Source organism: Danaus plexippus, chromosome 14, assembly GCF_018135715.1.
Source record: "Danaus plexippus chromosome 14, MEX_DaPlex, whole genome shotgun sequence".
Classification (NCBI taxonomy): Eukaryota; Metazoa; Arthropoda; class Insecta; order Lepidoptera; family Nymphalidae; genus Danaus; species Danaus plexippus.
The window spans coordinates 5,054,365-5,076,925 of NC_083546.1; the positions used below are offsets into that span (position 1 = coordinate 5,054,365).

The following is a 22,561-nucleotide window of genomic DNA, read 5'->3' on the forward strand; positions in this document are numbered from 1 at the left end:
TGTACTTCCGTTTATTCTTCCAGCCGCTGTCTATTTTTTATGATTGGCAATTGATTTGGCATTGCTTACAAAGGAATCGCCTTTATTAGTTTTATAATTCCCCTGTGATTGTGATTATTTGACATGGAACATTTCTAAAACGAATACATATAGTTATAACTTTTAATAATTTAGTTTGGAGTGAATTTAATTTGCCGACGATATTGTTTAGCAATTGAAATATGATAACAAAAATGCAACCTCAAGCGAATGTTGCCGTGCCTCAATCTGTCACGACGCAGCCTCAACAAATTGTCAGCGTTCCTGCAAATGCTGTGATCTTGAAAATGTCGGAAATTCAACAGATATCTACAGTGGGTGAGTAAAATAGATTATAATTATTTATTAATACAGTGTATGTGCGTTTTATTATAAATTGTAAGAAATACGAAAATATATCAAAATGACGCCCGTCAGGACTCCTGGAGCTTGCACACCGGGAATATCAAGCTGGAGACTATGATAGTGCGGAACTGCATTGTATGCAGCTATGGCGTCAAGATGGCACAAATACGGGTGTTCTTTTGCTGCTGTCCTCCATACATTTTCAATGTCGGCGTTTAGACAAATCAGCACATTTTTCAACGCTTGCTATAAAACAGAATCCTCTCCTGGCGGAGGCGTACAGGTAATTCGTGATTTAAATCTTTCTTATTTCTCAAATCCTCGTATTTCTAGAAAAAGTCCTATTTATATATATATATATATCTTGTAACTTGATATCCCTTTGTTGCTTGTTTTAGGTAAAATTAACCTTCTCGCCATTGTTTTTCTGTAATAATAAACATTTTGTAATCGAGATTCAAATAACACATACATTCATATGTGAATGAGTTATACTTTCTAAATAGGTATATGGTATCAATTAGAACAACTTAATTATATCAAGTTAAACTTTTTGTTATAGTAATCTCGGAAATGTATACAAGGAGCGTGGGCAGTTGCAAGAGGCTTTGGAAAACTATCGTCATGCTGTCCGTCTAAAGCCAGATTTCATTGATGGGTACATCAACTTGGCAGCTGCCTTGGTGGCTGCAGGAGACATGGAACAGGCTGTACAGGCTTATGTTACAGCATTGCAGTATAATCCTGTGAGTACTTTTATATATGCATATATACAAAACCTGTGGATGGTAAGAATGTTAGGGAAAGTTTGGATGGATTATGTGAGACATGTGTTAAGTATGTTTGACTTGGATATTATAATTAATAGAATAAAACGAGAAAGGAGTAAGTGCTGTTGTAATATCCATTTAAGATGACAAAATTATATTTAGACACAGCGGGAAAAAAAGTCTACTAGGATGTGTAAATATTGCAAAGGTGAAAATTTTAATTTCATTTATGGCAACACTATTATCTGAAAAAAGTAGCATGACTTCAGCTGTATGTGTTAGTTTAATATAGATTAGATAAATTATGTAAAATGTAAATATGGAGATAAAAAGTTTATAAAGGATTATGGTTATCTCTTCTTAAGAATAAGATTTTGCATTAAATTTCACTCACCAGTTTAGAGTATGCCTCTTCTATTGGGACCTATGGAAAAAAATTGTGCCATTCCAAACATATTTATATATATATAAATACTAAATACTTTCTAAAATTAGTTTATTAGTTTCTGAGTGATTGATTAAATAAAATCATAATTTTGGTACAAAAACTAAATTCAAATTAGTTTTATTATGTTTCAAACAAAATTGAATAATAATTTTTTAACTCATTTATTTGTGTGCTTAAAATATAGTCTTGTTATTGTATAAATTGTTTTAAAATGATTTGTTAATTTAACAAAACAAAAAAAACTTAATAAGTCTGTTTGATTGTTTCTTGGTATCTCTAATATGAAGATGAAATATTTCTTTTCAATAATTGCTGCTAAGAAAAAATCAAATATTTACGAATTTTAATAAATATTTGTAGTATAAACTTGTGTCATGGTGGCCTGGAGGTTAAAGGCCCACCTCTCATTCGTGAGGGTGCTGGTTCGAAACCTGGCAAGTACCAATATGATCTTTTCTGAGTCATATGTAATTTCTAAGAGTATTTAGACACCACTGACGGATGGTGAAGGAAAATATCGTGAGGAAACCTGGTCTTATAATTTCAAAATTATAAGATTGAAATCACCAATCCGCCTTGAGCAAGCGTGGTGATTAATGCTCTAACCTTCTCCATGTGAGAAGACGCCTTTGCTTAGCAGTGGGCTCTGATAGGCTGATGATGATGGTGATGATGAGTATAGACTTTTATGATAGGATATCTATGAATATAATGGTAACTTTTTCTGTATATAATCTACCCAAGAAGAAATTATTTTGTCATGTTTCTTAAAGAATTAGGTACATGTTCATTCAAATTAAAGTATTTGGTATTGAGACTAGAATTGATGTGACCATGAAATTTATTAATATGTGTTTGATGTGTGTTATCTTTGGGATATTATGTTTTAATTCTAACAATAGTAGAAGGTATTTATACCAGTTTACTGCAAAATATTTAATGAGAATAGTCATTCTATATAATAATAATAACTATATAGTAATAATCTAATAACAGTAATAAGTCTATTACAATCATGTCTTATGATAATAAATATATTTTAATAACTTTTTATGTATCGTGAAAAAAAAACAAATATCTGTTATTCCAAATTAAAATAAAATTATATTTCATATTTTAAATGAAGTTATATTGATTACAATAATTAATTTTTTTCATTACTTGGTACTTATTGCTTACAAGAGATCAGAATGTAGCTTCCTCTTATAATATTTAAACTAAAATTTAAAAAAAAAAATGGAATCTTATATAACGCGCGATACGCTGTCCTATGACGTCTTTAATATGACCTGCTATAAGAATAGCATACCCTTAAAATGTTATATGACTGAGAAAAATATATAAATATATATTAGTTATTTTTTATATTTATCTATGAAGACGAATCAGTGGACTTTCGTAATAAAAGGAGTGATTAATATTTAAATACAGAAATTATGTACTTAAAATTAAGTCTAAAAAAAATCCAACCATTAAATTAAGGAACCACATATATATATCTGTATATATAATTAATATGTATTGTTTATAATTCATATAATGAAATGATAGAACGAGTCAATGTTAAATTAAGTGGAAAAATACGTGCTACAGTGTTTATTGTCTCATACTGCTTTGGATTTGACATTGTATGAAGTGAATTACTTTTATATACTATGACGTCATTATCTTGCGATAAAGCATTAATAATTCGTGGATCTGTAAATAAATATGGAATGATGATAATTTAGTTTTATCTTAATTTATTAATTGTTGATTGTAAAAGCTTGGATGTATTCATTCAATACAATAAATTTTTCTATAGCGAATAAAATATTTTGTGAGAGTATTTTTACTGTCGTGTCTTTTGGTAAATTAAATTATAGGTTAGGTAAGTTCCCTATTTAGGGAAAATGTCGATCAAGATGCTATGCAAAAATATTGTTCTCATTTATATGAATAGGTTTAATAACATTGCAAATATGTAATTGTTATGTCTTACGTATAAAATTATCATTTTTTTCCGTTGTCTTCTTTATATATAACATGATTCGACATCCCGCAGATTTAAATTTTTATAGGAATATATAAAACATATATGTATATATGTATAGATAGCCGTGACATGTGACATTGATTGGTCTATTGTAGCTGTACATGGTTAACATAAATCATTAATTAAAAACAGCGTGTTCTCGTCTCGTGTTGACGAGAAAAAAAATACAAATATAAAAAAAAAATATTCGATATAATATAAAGATTTCTTTATTATTATTCTTATAATTTACACTTAGACGATGTTTATGCTAAATATGGTACGTACTATGAGACAACATCATACATATTATATTGTGTGCTCCACACAATGTCTCGGCTGAAGGTCACCGTATTAATTTCCGTGTTCACAATAGGCTATTGTCGATGGTCTGCTGTGTTATGTAATTTGAATTAAACCATTATCGGACTTAACAAACATAATATAATATAAATTGTTTTAGTAGGCATAGCTTATTTATGATAACGCATCTCATTTGCACAAACATTCGGTTTCTTATTCACGTTAAATATAGATATATATTATGTATAAATAATTTTAATATCTATACTGAATATCTGTATTTGTTCAAACTAACATAAGAAATATAGTCGAATGTGTGGTTTTGTTTAATATTTCTATATTAAATATTAAACGATTTAACGACGTCAATAATTTAAAATATGTCATATTTTTCATATTTTTAAACATTTATATTCTAGTTGCTTTGAGACCGTTCAAATATTTTTGTTGCCTTCTTTAGGATAAAATGTTTCCTCTTTCTAAGGGTAGTTTAAGTCACTTTGATTTCCTCCAATCCCTCCATATATCATATAATCCCTATATATATAATTATATGCCTATAATCTCTGTAGGCCAAGTTACATTTCTCTTAAACTAAGTGTATTTAATAAAACAACACTATAGATTTTATATTTTTCTTTCCACTGGATTAATTATTTACTATAAATCTGAATTTCAAACTTAAAAAATCCTGTTATAATGTGTTTATGACTGATCGGAATTTTGTTGAAATTAACATTCCATCGATATTATTGCTTAATAGTAGGTATTTCCTATGAAGGTAAAGGAAGCTGAACTATGATTGATTACTAATATGACGAAGATCGTAATATTTATAATTATGATTTCAACTTTTGGTTAAATTAATTTTAACTTTTGATTATCTAAACTTATATATCAACCAAACCGGACAATTTTAAAAACCAAACCTTTTGGTTCTGGAGCCTAGCTATGGTCAAGTTACTAGAGCTCAAACATTGGCTGGCTCGACCGGGGAAGTACCACCCTCTCACAGAAGATCGGCGTGAAGTAGCCTTTAGTTGCTGCGTTTCGTCCGATAAGTGAGAGAGTCGGTTGCCCTTTCCCCGTTCCCACCCTTTCCTACCCTTCCCTTATTCCCATCTCTCCCTATTCCTCAAAAATCCAGGTTGGCAACGCATCCATGGGCCACGGTGACTACTGCCCATGAAGTAGGCCGTCTGCTCGTTTGCCACCTTTCCCATTAAAAAGAAAAATCTTTCTAGTGAAATAATAAATCATTTAATAAAATAAATAATTCAGTTATTATATTAAAATAGAAAGTATAATGTTGCTATTTATTATAATATTATTATTAAATGTAGCCGTCTGTTACTAGTCTCGGTTCTCAATACAAATACGACTTGTAATATAAACTTATAATATTTATTTTTTCTAGAGAACAATTTTAGTTTATAAAAGAAGGTTTATACAGTCTTGCTTTAAGACTTTGATCCTTGTTTTTATTTTTATCTAGAGATGTTAAATTTTCATATGAATTTTATTGACATCAGAGTCAGACACGGGGATCTAAAATTTATTAAACAAATTCAGCGACCTTTTTATACATCATTCAAAGTAATTCGTATTAACAACAGATAACAATTTTGTTATTCAAATACTGTTTTGGTTCCAAAGACTGAAGTTTTTTTACGAGATTTAAGTCTGTTTTTAACTTGAATTTTCCTCGGTCATATTTAATACTAACATAACGAGCATGTAAACGTTATAAAATTATTATTATACTTCTATTTTGTTTTGTTATATATAACTATATATAAATATTTCATCTATATCAATACATATAAATTCAACGTATAATAAACATATATACATTTAATTTAATCATGTTTCACAGTCACCTATAAAATGTTTTTTTCTTTTATGCTTTACATAAGCCGTTCGTAACATACAATATGTATAGCTTCAAATACATTTCAAACGAGAAATGCATAAAGCATACATAAATCACGATACATGAATATAGGACGACTAATTTTAATATTGTTACAGGAACTTTACTGCGTTAGAAGTGACCTGGGCAATTTGCTCAAGGCCCTTGGACGTTTGGACGAAGCGAAGGTAAATATGTTTTATGTACTTCGCTTTCTGGTTTGCTCTGAAGTTAACAGGATCCTATTACCGTTTGCTTTTTGTTTTGAATTAAATTAGAGTACTACCTGTTTCGTCAGCGTAAAATGCGATCGCGTAACGTTCCTCGTTAATTGCCGTAAGCGTATATATTGTAATGGTTTAACGATTTTGCTTGTGTTATATTTTTATTGATTTTGTTTTTTCAATGTAATAATTTTTGTAAGCGTTTTGTTTAAGCCATTATGATAGCTGTGAGCACAAAATGGAGACCGATGTGTGTTTACATTATTTATAAATAAGTCTCCATCTTGTTAACAATTCAGTCACAAAATATTACGATACCTTACTAAAACTTTCCTACGATATTTTGTGACGAGCATCATTGCGTAAAACCCTTGAATAATTTTCCACACAGTGGTTAATATCATCGTATTGTGTAACGATTGTTTTTGTAAATTATTTCGTTGTAATCGCTGTCTGCTGAATAATATTTATGAAATGTTAAAACATTGTGTGGAACATTAAAGTCTTAAGAGGGAGTACTCTAAGCGTCATTTTTAATATTATCATAAATCTTACAGAACTATATCCTGTTTCCTTCAATATTAATAGTTATTTTAATCCTTGCGCTTGTAGTGATTTCTTATTGTACATTGAAGGAGGATCAAAGGAGTAGCAATTTACTTCATTAGTGGTATGACGTAGTGAGTTTATTTATTGTAATTATATAATATTATCATCTGCATTATATTTGTAATACGCTTTAAAGACAGCGTGAGCTGACAATGATCCTCTTGAGTCAGTCACACACATTTACAATATAATAAAGTGTAAGACGAGAATCGGCTGAACTAGTTTGACTCAAAATCGACTAATTCTGTTATATTTTCACAAGGTGTTGACTGGTAAGACAGTAGGTGTGAGCGGTGCTGTATTCTGGGTTATGGTTGGTACATCAACTCGCTATCCAGCCCGATGACATCGTACTATGTGCTGCAGGTAAAGTGTTATAAGGTTTGACAGACTATGAGCAGGTTTCCGACACAACGCGTGCTCTTTGACATTTCATTGTTGTTGACCATCCTCAATCGGTTAGGAAGTGAAAGCGGTTTACATTTTGGTTTTGATTAGGATTTTTTTTCGGAGAATGTTTATATTTTTGTTTACACTATGAAGTCGATCTTTATCGGAATGGGTCGTTTACATTTCCTACTGATGTTTGTGGCACTTGGCGTAGTGACGTGTCGTATCTTAGGGTGCATATGGCGTAATTGTATTGCAATACTTGATTGGTATTTGGTGATTTGTATTCATTTTAATTCCGAATCACCCAGCACCATTCAAAGCTATGGTGTAATCTGAAAGTTTGGCGTAAAAAACATCTCAAACATCATCAATGTAAAACACAATATAAGATTGGTATTATTAACTTTTGTTTTTCCGTGTGTGTAGGCTTGTTACTTGAAGGCCATCGAAACGAGGCCAGACTTTGCAGTGGCATGGAGTAACCTAGGATGCGTTTTTAACGCACAAAGTGAAATCTGGTTGGCCATACATCATTTTGAAAAGGCCGTGGCATTGGATCCGAATTTCTTGGATGCTTATATCAATCTAGGAAATGTTCTCAAAGAAGCGAGAATTTTTGACAGGTATTTATAATATTCCTTTATTTTCGTTTGCCTGAATTAGTTCTAGAATATTTACGAAAAATATAATAAAGCATATTGTTTAATATGATATAAATATATTCCTACCAAATTCAAAGTTCTTCGATTGTTATAATATTATTGAAAAATATATGTAATTGTTATAGGGCGGTGGCTGCATATTTACGAGCTCTTAATTTATCGCCTAACAATGCAGTTGTTCATGGTAATTTAGCGTGCGTGTATTATGAACAAGGACTTATTGATTTAGCGATCGACACTTATCGGCGAGCTATAGAACTTCAACCGAATTTCCCAGATGCCTACTGTAATTTGGCTAATGCATTAAAGGAAAAGGGTCAAGTGGTTGATGCGGAGGAATGTTATAATACTGCTTTAAGGTTGTGCCCATCACACGCTGATTCATTAAATAACTTAGCGAACATCAAACGCGAGCAAGGATACATAGAGGAAGCGACTCGTTTATATTTAAAAGCTTTGGAAGTATTTCCCGAGTTTGCAGCAGCTCATAGTAACTTGGCGTCAGTTTTGCAACAACAAGGCAAACTAAACGAAGCACTCATGCATTATAAAGAGGCTATACGTATACAGCCAACGTTTGCTGATGCTTATAGTAATATGGGCAATACTCTTAAAGAAATGCAAGACGTCGCTGGAGCATTGCAGTGTTATACCCGAGCTATACAAATTAATCCAGCGTTTGCCGATGCTCATAGCAATCTTGCCAGTATCCACAAAGATTCGGGAAATATACCGGAAGCTATACAGTCCTATAGAACAGCGTTGAAGTTGAAACCGGACTTCCCTGACGCGTATTGTAACTTGGCGCACTGTTTGCAAATCGTTTGCGATTGGACCGACTACGAGGCCCGTATGAAGAAATTAGTCAGTATTGTGGCAGAACAGCTTGAAAAGAATAGACTACCCTCGGTTCATCCTCATCATTCTATGCTTTACCCATTGACGCATGAATTCAGAAAGGCTATTGCGGCCCGACATGCGAATTTATGTCTGGAGAAGGTTCAAGTTCTCCACAAGCCGGCTTACAAATTTCCAAGAGAACTGCAAAGCCGCCTGCGTATCGGTTATGTAAGCAGTGATTTTGGCAATCACCCAACATCACATTTGATGCAATCTGTGCCCGGATTACACGATCGTACTAAGGTCGAGATCTTTTGTTACGCTCTTAGTCCAGATGATGGTACAACATTCCGTTCTAAAATAGCTAGAGAAGCCGAGCACTTTATTGATCTATCACAGATTCCATGCAACGGCAAAGCTGCCGATAAAATATATTCTGATGGTATTAATATTCTGGTAAACATGAACGGATACACAAAGGGTGCCAGGAATGAAATATTTGCTCTACGTCCGGCTCCTGTGCAAGTAATGTGGCTCGGATATCCAGGCACAAGTGGTGCAAGTTATATGGACTACTTAGTAACTGATGCTGTAACATCTCCAGTCGAATTGGCAAGTCAGTACAGCGAGAAGCTCGCATACATGCCTCATACATATTTCGTCGGCGACCACAAGCAGATGTTCCCCCACTTACAGGAGAGATTGATAGTTAGTGACAAAATCAAATCCCATAATAACATGGGCAGTCTAGCTGATAATGTCGCCGTCATTAATGCAACTGATTTGTCTCCACTTGTCGAAAACACTGATATCAAAGAAATTAAAGAAGTTGTAAGAGCAGCGAGGCCGGTTGAAATATCATTGAAGGTCGCAGAGTTACCTACTACTACGCCTATAGAAAACATGATTGCTTCGGGACAAGTACAGGTAATTTTAATATATATAAAAATATTAATATAGTTTTGCAATGTGATGTCATTACTCATTGTGATAATAATATCAAGATACAAAATTAATTATATTTTTCAGTAACAATTCAACAGCTGAATTTGTTTTCCTTACAAGATAACGGCTACTTTTCTGTTCAATAACCTACGAAATTATCATTATTTATAACTATATCATTATTTCCTTTCAGACATCTGTAAATGGTGTCATCCTTCAAAACGGTCTGGCCACAACACAAACAAACAACAAAGCGGCTACAGGAGAGGAAGTGCCACAGTCTATTGTAATCACAACAAGACAACAGTACGGTCTACCGGATGATGCAGTGGTCTACTGTAATTTCAATCAACTGTATAAGATAGATCCGCTAACTCTACACATGTGGGTATACATATTGAAACACGTCCCTAACAGCGTGTTGTGGCTTTTGAGATTCCCGGCTGTCGGTGAACCTAATTTACAAGCAACGGCGCAGCAGTTGGGTAAGTTAATTTGAAATCTATCTATCATAGTTTAAATATTAATTATTAAATATAAGAAACTTTGTAATAATTCAACAGACTCCTTAAAACAAAATGTTTCTAAAATAATATTCACCCACAATGCGTTTTGAAGTCATTCATTAGTTCTAATGAATAACACAAATACATAATTATTTTTCTTCTCGATATTTAAATTACGGGACAATAATTTATTCAGTATGTAAATAAATAAATAAATGGGTACTTGAGAGTAACATAAAAATTCAAGTATCTATAAATGATTACATCAGAAGTTTTTGTTTTGTTCTGTCACATGTACATAATCTGTACTATTATTTGTGGGTTAAAATAAATAAACCAAAGAAAACAGTAATAAATAACAAATATATTTCATACTTTATACGAGAATCCCATTAGGTTAAATTAATCTGAATAACCTAGTTTTCAATATAAACAATTTTAACAGGATTACCTCCCGGCCGTATAATCTTCTCAAACGTGGCTGCTAAAGAGGAGCACGTGAGGCGCGGTCAACTGGCGGACGTATGTCTAGACACACCCTTATGTAACGGTCACACTACTAGTATGGATATTTTGTGGACAGGCACCCCCGTTGTTACATTACCAGGAGAGACATTAGCCTCACGGTAAATATTAATGACTAGTAAATTTTAACTTACTTAAATTGTTCGTAATTCAGATAGAATTTTAATATTCATACATAAAACCTATCATATATATATTTAGGGTGGCTGCATCACAACTCAATACACTTGGTTGTCCTGAACTGATTGCGAGAACGAGACAGGAATATCAAGACATAGCTGTACGATTAGGAACGGACAGGGAATAGTAAGTAGAAACAACATATTAACTCGGAATTGTTTTAAAACTTATAAAACGTTAAATGAATAAAACTCGCGAAAGTCTTAGATCTCGTTAATCATTTTATTTTGTATATACTAAGATAGACTTGTAGTTTTAGGCAAGACTCGTATAAAAAACTTTGAAAAAGTGGAATTTTGTATTTTGAAACATCCTTCGATCATTGCACATTGTTTTTTTTTTGTTAGTTTTTTCTTTTTTAAATTTAATAACGGTAAATTGAACGTTCATTCTATTTCAGTCTTAAAGCAATCCGAGTGAAAGTATGGACAGCTCGCACGGAGAGTCCACTATTCGACTGCAAAGCATACGCCACCGGTTTGGAGATGTTGTACAACAAAATGTGGTCGAGGTACGCTCGCAACGAGCGACCCGACCACATACAGGCCATAGACAAATAGATAGAGCGCGGGGAACACTCGGATATGACGTCAAAGAAACGACGGTGGTGCTAAGTGATGTGCTCGGTGTTGTTTGTTGTGTGTGAACCATACAGTACAGTGACGTCCCCGGTGTCCCGGCTACATGGATTTTTCTAGTCATAGGATGTCTCGAATTTAATTATTCTGACATGTTTAATAGCAATATATTTTCAATTTACATGGCCTTGACTGCACAATTTGTAACATTAGCATTTGCTATGTTCTTGTAAGATTGTTTAGTAGGTATATTATCCCTACTTGAAATCTTACACAGTATGACATAAACGAAATTATTAGTGAGACTATACATTTAAATTGAATATTATACAAAAATGTTGCTTTGCTATGATACTTCTATACACAGCAGTAATAAAGTGTAAGGTTAGTCTATTAGTTTAGAAGGCTTACAAAACAGTTTCCAGTTAGAATATTAGGATATTATGACATAAACATTTATATAGTTTATGTATATGTCTAAGAACTTATATGTGTAAGACATAATGGAATGTAAAAGAATTGGAACTTATTAAAAAAATTTATAGATGCAGCCTCAAGTTTTGTTTTTAATATAAGTTTGTTGTAAAGATTTAATGATACTACTTTATTTTAGTTTCTGTAGACACATATTATTCTTTATGTAGTCTCATCATAAATGCTATACAATTTCATGCATATATTTGTTTAACATTAACGAATAGTATAGTCAAAGCTAGGAACTCCATTGTAACATTTACTACAAAATGTTATGTAATTAGATTTCATGATATAATGTGATATAATTAGGTAATAATCATATTGTATGTGAAACTACTTGTATGGGAATTGGAATAGAAAGTTACATTTACAAAGACAATGGATTTAAAACCATTATGATATAAGGGTTTCCGCAGCATTAGTAAGATGTTAAGATTTTCTGTGATCTGAAATTACCTATCTTTTTGCAAACTGTTAAGCATTTTTTTTACAGTGAATATTATTTACTTATTATTTTTATTAGTGCTTTTGAGACCCTTTTGCCAGTGAGACTGAGTTTGTAACTTAGGTCACATTATAACTTAATGAACTTGTTTCAACATGAAGCGTTCAACAACATTAGATGTATAATAAAGAAATTGTGATTGTAGAATAATTCCCATAATAATTTCAGCTCATGTTACTATGAATTATGTATTGATTATATTTAATTTTTTTTTAAACTCGATCTTTAACGGGCACAACCACAGACAATAATTTCCAATTGTTTTAATGTTTGGGTATGCATCAATATTGTAATCATTATTACTCTATTTGAAGTTAAGTGAATTAGTTTCATGTAATATGTAACAAAAGTAATTCGAAAAAGTTTGCATTGATTATATAAAATTAATTTTTAATCTGTTTTGATTGTTTCATTATTATAGTAATATTTATTTATATTTAGTTTTATGTTTTAATAAAGACTAGATGTATGTATGGTTTGTTAAGTTTAATTCATTTCATTTCAGTATTTTATAAGTCAAATAGCATTATGAAACTCGTTATGATAATAATCATTTAATTATAATGCATCTAATGATAAATAAGACATACTTTACAATATCCTTAGATTTTGACACCAGTGAAATAGATGTTCATGTTGGTCGACTATTATTGTTCCTCTATCTCTGACGATTTTCATTATATTTGAAATTGTAAATATTGCCTTAAGTTTTAATTCAATAAGGTAATTATAGAATATGGTGAGAACATTGTTTCATTTAAACCTTTATAAATTTATTAAAATATTGAAAAATTCTCAGTATAATCTAGACGTCGCTACATTATTAGCTCTCAGGTTATATGCGCTGACTGAGGCGTGCACACCGTACATGCAAGCAAGCTGACTACCTGACTACCAGAAATATACCAAAACCCTAATTATTATAAATTTAAATACATACAATTATATATTTTTCAATAGTATTCACAGAAATTTTCTCATTTTATTGATGCCTTGGTAAAATTGCTATAAGCGTTATATCAGGTTGACGAAAAAAAAATTGTTAAAACAACCTTCCATATAACATGTCCGTAAGGAGTGCCTACTACTCGCTGCTTATTTACCATAAAAATACTGTGTATAAAATGTTTCTATGTGTGTGTAAAAACCTTTGCCTTTGAGTGTTATAAAATGCGCTGCCTCTTGCAAAAAGACTCTTCAAAAAAGTCATCGAAACTGTACAGTCGATTGTAAAGCGATTATTTATTTTGGCTAGTGTATCATTTAAAATTTTTGTTGCTATTCCGTTTTGATTATTTTTTTGGATCGCAAGTGAATAAAATGTAATTAATTACCTATGTGATTAGTGAATTTATTAACCATTCATAAATTATACCTTGAACTGTGTGCTGGTGATGTGTCTTAAAATAAATACGTTCCTACATTTTGCCTAACCTACCTAAATCCTAGTGCACGCAAACACTGACGGTATATTCGCGGCACACGTCAAGCAACCAAAAAACTCAAAAGCCAACAAACTGATTCTCGCTAGGGATCTGTAGTAGATCAAGTTTCTACATCAAAAATTCTCTTCCTTGAATTTGTTAATGGTGGATAAGAATCAAAAGATTCTATTTTTGGCACAATAACAAAGTTCTTCGACTTATTCCATTGCTTCAAATTCTACCCGAATAATCTTTTATCGTAATAGTTGGGGAGAGAGGAAAGGCTCCAATATTTTTTATAGTGAGGGAGCAAGATCAGTCAGTCCACTACAACTAGACCATATTTGTCGCCGAATTAGGGTTATTTGTCTGACAAATTTTAAGTGATTTCTCCTTTTGCTTTATGACCCTACTAAGTGATGCAGAAAATATGCGACTGTTAGTGGCGCGGGTTCCTATTTATCGTTTTGACAAATTGGTGTTGAAGAGGAGGGGGGCGGCCATATGGCAAGTCTGTTCCCTATAAGAATGCGAGGGGGATATTAATAAAAAAATGGATAAGATTTTGTACTGTCTTTGTCTTGCGCTATAAGCAATATAGACCTTCCAGTGTTACGAGATGAGATCGTCGCTCAATATTATTTTTATATTTTTATTTTTTTGCCTTTTTCTAGACAGGTGGTGACGTAAAAAGTATTTCAAATACTTTGTTCTGCTTGTGTGGAAAATCAAAATGGGGTGCGTTAATGTACCCGTTGTCGATAAGATTATTAAATCTTTTATTTAATAACATAACCTCTTCTAGAAAAGTTTTTAGATCTTATATAGAAAAATTATATAGGAAGATCTGAAAAACGTTTCAGGCCAGCACTCATAAGATATTGTTGGTTTTACTAGTTGTGTAGGATCCGAAGTGCATTATCCTTTTTTTGGTGAGGACAATAAAAAATTCCAAATAACATACTGCGTAAGCTTTACCACAAATAGATATGAAGTTATTTCCACTTTATCTTCTTTTATTAACTTTTTATATCATAAATACATATTTATTTTAAATTTAAGTAAGTAAGTACTTACAATATAAATAATATTAAAAAAAATTACCTGACAACAATTATCAGTCTCAATCATACATTCACTGTAATTTATTTTTATGATATTGAAAATATAAATTAGTTTCACTTTACATTTAATCATTCTCTATAATAAAACAACACTAAACTAGTTTCGAAAGATGTTTTTTTTATTTGTAGGTTATAAATTTTTCCCATGCCGAGACCATCAATCAAACAACATTAATCAGATATTGATTAGCTTCATCCTTTATGTAACTGTGCTTGTGATCGCTTAATTTTTACTCTTACCTTATATTTATATCCTAACAACTATATACAAAGAAATATTGTGCACTTATATTTAAGTGTTAATACATATAATACTTTATCTAATAATTAGATTGAAATATGAGATCATAGCTTCTTCAAGATGAAAAGTTGAAGACCTGGTTATGAAATAATTTTCTTTAAATACGCAGAAGATTCAATTAAAAATAGACATGCGATTATGGTGCTTTAAATGAAACTTAAGTTTTATTTTACATTTGAAAGGTATTTGATATGAATATAAAAGATGCGATTGTTTTAAGTAAGCAATATATTGTCCTACTAACAAGTTTTTTTTTTTATATTTCTCACCTTGAATATATGGACTGAATGATAAATGTATTTGAGTTTGTTATTGTTTTTAATTAATGTTAACCTTTTTATCGTTTATTTATTAAAAGTTATGGTAGCCGGCACGTACCTTGGCAAGGGACGGTTTTTAGGTGTCATAGGTATGATGCGGGAAACGAGACTGATTGTTTGAGTGAGCGTGATTTTATGTTCGCTCCCAAATACACTTGCGAGCATTTAAATTGAACCCATTGTTCTTATTACTGTTACGAGTTTTTGTTATTGATAAGCAGCAAAAGTGAACACTTTTTATTGCACTAAGTGTACAGGCGTAAACTTAACCCACCTCCGAAAAAATCTTGCCAAGCTTCGTGTCGGCTACTATAGTCTATACCTAGGCAAATCTAGAGTAATATTCTTTTGCTGTCACTTTTTCTGTCGAAATGGATCTTTTTGTTTCGTTCTTGATAATTTTGAAATTGGTTTACTACCATATCTTACTTTGATATTTTACTATTGATAAAATATAACTACCAATGATACTTATTATATATCTGTATTTTTACTTTAGCAGTTAGTTCATTATATGTCATTAAATAGTATTTTATTTACTTAATAAATAACCAATGTTTCATTTTATATACAACTTAGTACAAATAATATAAAACAATTTAAATAGTTTAAGAACGCCTATTGAATAAATAAACAACCGTATTTACGTTATGAACATAAATTGCAAATGTATAGATGTGATATCTTTTTCTAGAAATATGAAAAATATTTTTTATTCTCTCCTTCACGCCTCGTTTTGCAACCAAACATATTATATATATAGGAGATATTTCATTAGAGAAAAGAAAATATATTGGCTTCTTGATTAGCAATTAACTTTAAATTTGTGGTACATACAAATATATGGGTGTTAAAAATAATCACATTCCTTAAGTTTATGAAGGGTATTTATGATTGATAAAATCTGTTTCAATCAACGCAACAAGAAATCACGAAAAGTACGATATAGTTTTGGGTAGATAATGATCGTAAAATAATAAATTACAAGGACTCATTATAAAATCTCTGTTGAACTACGTTAAAGTGTAATAAAACTATAAATACAAATTTAGCCATTTCCAAAGACTTTATCTATATTTAAAAGAACAAATATTTATGCTTCCGTCGAAACTTTAATAGGATTAATTAAAGTAAAGTCACGTAACGGTTTCCGCTTTCTACAAAAGTCAAAAAACTACTAGGGTTAGTATGCGGCATTACAAAATATACGACGGTGCGGACCCTCCGAGGTGGCGCGCATTCATGGTATTTCACTGTACGGACTACAGTGTACGTCAGTCGCGGGCTCGACGCCGCGGGGGGAACGCGTCTGTCTCCTTCGTTATGCTGCCTACGAATTGTTCTATTTACTCTCACAATCATTGTTTTAAAATCGCGTTCGCATGCTACATGCGCTCCGAACTTTAGTATGGCCGCACGCGATGCACCGAACTTACTTTCATTCATCAAAGCAAGTTGACAAGTGAAAATGAAATGGACACAGTGCAAGCGAAAATGATAATTAGCGTGATATTCTTTTGTTTAGTGACGGGCGCGGTGCATACGGAAGCGCCTGTAGATGCCTGTTTTCGTGTGCCCGTAAAGAACAGTGTGGAGTGCAATGTACGAACTCTGTCGGCGGACCGGGATGTTGTTGGTTCGATGCACTCGGACGGCGCGAAGAGGCTCGCGATCCGCTGCGGCTCCGATCACCTCGAGAGCTCACTTAAAGATCACTACTTTATAAAAATGCAAGGTTTGATGGAAATAGTTTTGACTGATTGCAAAATACTTCGCCTGCCAGGTAACGTCTTTGAAGGTCTGCGTGGATTGAAAACTTTGGAGCTACGTACCATGAACAACCATTGGGGCCACAATAAAGAATTAGAATTATCTCTTGGTGCCTTTAATGGTTTGCGAGAACTTCACACTTTGGACCTGGGGTATAACAACATAAGAAAAATACCAGCTGATCTCTTTTGTGCATTGGAAAATATTATTTCGCTTAATTTAACGCGAAACAAAATAAAGTTTGTCGATGAATTGGGATTCGGACACAAATGTGGTTCAATACTTCAAACTATCGATTTAAGCTACAATGACATCATGTCTTTGCCAGCTGACTCTGAAATATTACATCTGCGGAGGCTTAATCAGTTATTCTTACAAAACAATAAAATAAGTGAACTGCCGACCGAAGTTTTTAGCGACCTGCTTTCGTTAAAAGTTGTAAATCTATCGGAAAATGCTATAAATTACCTACCGGAAGGTTTATTTCAGAATACAAAGGAAATTCGTGAAATTTATCTTAACCATAATGATTTGGAAATATTACCGAAGAAATTATTTAATAGACTGGAACAATTAGTTGTGTTAGATCTTTCAGCGAATAAATTAAAGGGCGACCATATAGAAGATGAAACGTTTGGAGGTTTAATAAGATTAATTGTGCTTGACTTGTCCCACAATGTCCTAAGTGGCGTTACGAGAAATATGTTTAAAGATTTATTTTTTTTGCAGATTCTTAACTTAAGCAATAATTCAATAAGTTTTATTGAAGATAACGCATTTTCGCCGTTATTTAATCTGCATACCTTAAATTTAGGACTAAATAAGCTACATTCTATCGGAGATCATGTTTTTAATGGCCTTTTTATTTTAAATAAATTAAATTTAAACAATAATATGTTATCATCCATTGCCGTTGACGGTTTTAAAAATTGCTCGGATCTTAAAGAATTAGATCTTAGCTCTAACAAATTGTCGAAAGTTCCAGAAGCCATACTACAATTATCCTTTCTGAAGTCATTGGATCTGGGAGAGAATATATTGATAGAGATATCGAACAACTCGTTTCAAAACTTATCCCAGTTGACTGGGTTGCGTTTAATAGACAATCAAATTGGAAACCTTACTGCGGGAATGTTTTGGGGCTTGCCTAGCCTCCAAGTCCTCAATTTGGCAAAAAATAAAATACAGTCTATTGAGACCGAAACCTTTCAAAAGAACCTGCAATTGGAAGCCGTTCGATTGGACGGCAACTTTATTTCTGATATAAACGGGGTATTTGTGTCACTGACAAAGTTGTTATGGCTTAATCTATCTGAGAATCATTTAGTATGGTTTGATTATGCTTTTATTCCATTTAGTTTAAAATGGTTGGATATACATGCTAATTTTATAGAAGTGTTAGGTAATTATTATAAAATTCAAAAGGATTTGCATGTTAAGACATTAGATGCGAGTCATAATCGTATAGTCACTCTGTCTGCTTTGTCTATACCTAATAGTGTCGAGTTACTCTTTATCAATAATAATTTTATTTCTAGCGTTGCACTCGATACATTCTTAGAGAAGAGCAATTTGACACGGGTTGATATGTATGCCAATGAAATTGAAAGTTTAGATATAAATAGCTTACGTATCTCTAGAGTTGATGATAAAGCTTTACCTGAATTCTATATCAGTGGAAACCCATTTAAATGTGACTGCACGATGAAATGGTTGTTACTGATAAATTCTCTAACATCAAATCAATACCCGCGCGTAATGGATTTAGATAATGTTATATGTAAGGAATCATATGTTAGAGGAGTTAAATTTCATTCTGTTAGTTCATTTCATACAAAAGATTTTCTTTGTAAATATGACAGTTATTGTCCAGAAGATTGTCATTGTTGCGATTTTACATTTTGCAATTGCAAAACGGTATGTCCAAATAACTGTTCATGTTATCACGATTCAACAAAGACCACAAATGTTGTCGATTGTTCTGTAAAACAATTGAATATGGTGCCACGGGAATTCCCGACGAACGCAACGCATATTTATTTGGATGGAAATCATTATAATGAACTTAATGAAACCATTTTCGAGTACATGCGTAAATCAATAGTTCTATACTTAAATTCTAGTAATATTAATACAATACAAAACAATACATTTCGTGAACTAATTGACTTAAAAATACTTCATTTGGAAAATAATAAAATAAAACGTCTGCAGGGGCTGGAATTTGCTAGGTTGAATAACTTAAAAGAATTATATCTTCAGAATAATTTAATAGAGTTCATATCAAACTCAAGTTTTTCTATGCTCAGTGCCCTTGAAGTGTTACGATTGGATGGAAATAAATTAATCAACTATGGCTTGTGGCATTTAGATAACAATAAAAAATTACAATCCTTATTTTTGGGAAATAATTACTGGTCTTGTCACTGTAAATATTTACAGGGATTTCTGATTTACATTTCACAGAACGTTGAAAAAGTAATAGACCTCCATAATCTGTGGTGCTTGAATGATAATGTAAGCCCAGCAAAGAAGCCATTGAATTTAAATGTGACAGTGTGCAGCGAAATAAGTGATAGCTCAATGATAAGCGCCTTCTTCGTTTCCCACAACATACCATTACTAGCGTCGGCTCTCACTGGCTTCATGCTGATTTTATTAATATTAGCTTTAGTATTCACATTTAGATACGCTTGCAGAATGTGGTTGTATTCTAATTGCGGTATTAAGCTTTCGCCCTTAGCGGGCGCCTTTAACGATGCTGATAAACTTTACGACGCTTACATTTGTTATAGTCCCAAGGATGAGGAATTTGTCGTGGAGTCTTTAGCGCGGGAGCTGGAAAACGGTTATCCTTCATACCATTTATGTCTACATTATAGAGACGTGCCGCAATTTGAAGCAACATATGCTCAGTTTCCCGATTTGGTAGTCGAAGCGACAGAGGCGTCGAGACGTATTATAGTAGTGTTATCTAAAAACTTTATATTAACTGAATGGTCACAAATAGAGTTTAGGCAAGCGTTACAGAGGGCTCTTCGTAAAAATCCTCATAAGTTAATTGTAGTCGTCGTAGGGCTACTAGCTCGAGATCCGGAATTAAAATCATATTTCAAAAGTGCTTTGGAGATAACATGGAAAGAGAAAAGATTTTGGGAGCGATTACGATATGCGATGCCGTCATGTAAGCGACGCGGGCACAAATTGAAGAGGCTTAATTATGGAAGAAATTCCAACACGTACACAATGGACGCGTCGGTGCTAAATAGTACCTGTCAAACGCTCTGCGGCAAATCCGCAAATTCAGTAGAACGTTCTCCTTGTGACAGGCCGTTGTCCGAGCACATATATTCCACTATAGATTCGGATTATTCGTCAAACGATTTCCAAGGCCGCCACAATCACCAACAATCAGTGGTATTGCATCACACAGTTCAAACGTACCTGGTCTAATATTTTGGAATAGTTTATGTCGAAAACGATCTCATTTGTAAAGAGGTATTTTTAATTTTGCTTTTTCGAAAACGGATTCCTATTGTTCACAACTTGTAAATAGATTACGTGTTTGTATAGTGTAACTTTTGTACAATAATGATACCAAATTTTGCAATTCATTGCGATTGCTTGTATGTATTTATTGCATTTTGTTAATTTGTAAGTATTAATACGAAAGACTGTAAATTATTACTGTGTAGTTTTAATCTTATGGCTGATGTTTGTATAGTCATGTAATAAAAGAAGTTTATGACTGATTTTCTTTATTATTTATAAAAGGCCCTGAGAAGAAAAAACAAAAAAGTAATAATTACAATTAATAAAACGCCGATATTTTGTGGAAAATGTTATTAAATATTATGAAAGGCATATAAATGTAAATTCTCAGTATTTTTAAATCAAGTCTTGTGTATGGCAAAGCTCAAAAAAAATACAAAATTTTATAAGATTCGTTCTGAAGTTTATTGCTTTTATAATATTTTACAAAGTTTAAACATTCATAGAGGCTTTCTTAATACCTAATAATCGATTGATTGATGCCATGTTTTATTTTTTCTTCCTTTTAATTGTTCCATCGTGTGTGCGTTATAAAGTAAATAGTTAAATTTCAAGACAATATTCAACTTGTTAAGCTCATTGATACACAAAGCCAATAAAAAGTTTAAAGTAGATTACGAAACTTGATTGGCTCCCATTCGAATAACAGTGTTACAAAGTTAAAATTTTAGGCGTGAAAAGCTACCCCCCTTGTGGATGTCTATTAAATTTATTGGTTGTAAAACGACAAGCTAATTTAGAGTTACATTTTATTGTGTTAGCTTAACTACCTTACGTCGTGAGTGGCGCCCCGGGAGCTTGCGATTTGAAGTTGTAAGGGTGCTTACACGCATCGCTGTAATAATGAAAAAGTTAAACAATGTGTCGATTTTTTAAAGAAATTATCAAAAACGAAATCGTTAGGAGAAATTATTATTATGTTACAAATTATAACTCTATTCTGGTTTCATATGACTTGCAATCATATTTTTTCATATAACATAATTATGATAATTGATAAGTATTAATTTAAATACTTAATTTTTGTTGCAAAGCTTATATTTATAAACAGTACAAAGGACATATAAAATATTATTTGAAATAACCTTTATTTTTACATACTTTTTGGTTTTACCGAAATGGAAACAACCTCCTGTACATTTGCAGAGCTAACAAATGAATTGATGCGAAACAAAAATGCACCTTATTGCGTATGAATAGGAGTTATTTATTTACACAAACAATGGAAATTGATATTAACATCGAGGGATGTAAACTTTATTAGTCATACTCGTATAATAAAGCGGGGTGTGTATTTTTATAGCCGTTTATGTGTTTATCTTAACATTTCTTTGCTGTGTATTCCTTTTCTCATATTTTTAGACGCCACTAAAATAATATATTCCATATACTTTTATGGCAAACGATTGAGGTTATTTCACCGGCTGAATGCTTCTCCTGATTTGTTTTTCATCTTCTCTCAAATGTTCGAAAATGATTTCATTTAATAATGTAGATGACAAGCGCTGACGACACAAATAGAATTTTGCTTTGAAGATTCCTAAAACAAGTAAAACACGTACGTACGTTACAAATTAATTTACCTTCATACAAAAAGTTTGATAACACCTGAACGACTTTACCTTAAGCTTAATTAAAAAAATCGAAAATGTATTTATAACACTTCTTTGTTTTCTTTAATACATACGTAAGGATCTATTTATATTGGTTTTTGTATAGATCATATCTCCATATTAAAAAAAAAAGCAATGATAATAGACTAAAAAAATTTTGCAATAAAAATAACCATTGAATT

General features: G+C 32.1%; 2 protein-coding genes across 4 annotated transcripts; both read left to right on the top strand.

Annotated features, from left to right (window-relative positions):
• The first annotated feature begins 46 nt into the window (after window positions 1–46).
• LOC116769367 (UDP-N-acetylglucosamine--peptide N-acetylglucosaminyltransferase 110 kDa subunit) lies at window positions 47–13,021 on the top strand. Of its 3 annotated transcripts, XM_032660428.2 has the most exons (10): window positions 47–357; window positions 457–667; window positions 947–1,130; window positions 5,951–6,019; window positions 7,484–7,680; window positions 7,845–9,486; window positions 9,698–9,989; window positions 10,456–10,636; window positions 10,737–10,841; window positions 11,116–13,021. In XM_032660428.2, the coding sequence occupies exons 1-10, from the start codon at window positions 222–224 to the stop codon at window positions 11,273–11,275; spliced, it is 3,177 nt and encodes a 1,058-aa protein (XP_032516319.1). In that variant the 5' UTR covers window positions 47–221; the 3' UTR covers window positions 11,276–13,021. The 3 variants fall into 3 exon arrangements, with proteins under 3 accessions (XP_032516319.1, XP_061378430.1, XP_032516320.1); XM_061522446.1 differs by lacking the exons at window positions 47–357; window positions 457–667; window positions 947–1,130 and adding an exon at window positions 6,927–7,030 and having other exon boundaries at window positions 5,963–6,019; XM_032660429.2 differs by lacking the exons at window positions 47–357; window positions 457–667; window positions 947–1,130; window positions 5,951–6,019 and adding an exon at window positions 6,051–7,030.
• A 3,693-nt stretch (window positions 13,022–16,714) lies between these two features.
• LOC116769471 (toll-like receptor 7) lies at window positions 16,715–20,966 on the top strand. The gene has a single exon (XM_032660575.2). The coding sequence runs from the start codon at window positions 16,918–16,920 to the stop codon at window positions 20,665–20,667; it is 3,750 nt and encodes a 1,249-aa protein (XP_032516466.2). The 5' UTR covers window positions 16,715–16,917; the 3' UTR covers window positions 20,668–20,966.
• Window positions 20,967–22,561: the final 1,595 nt, after the last annotated feature.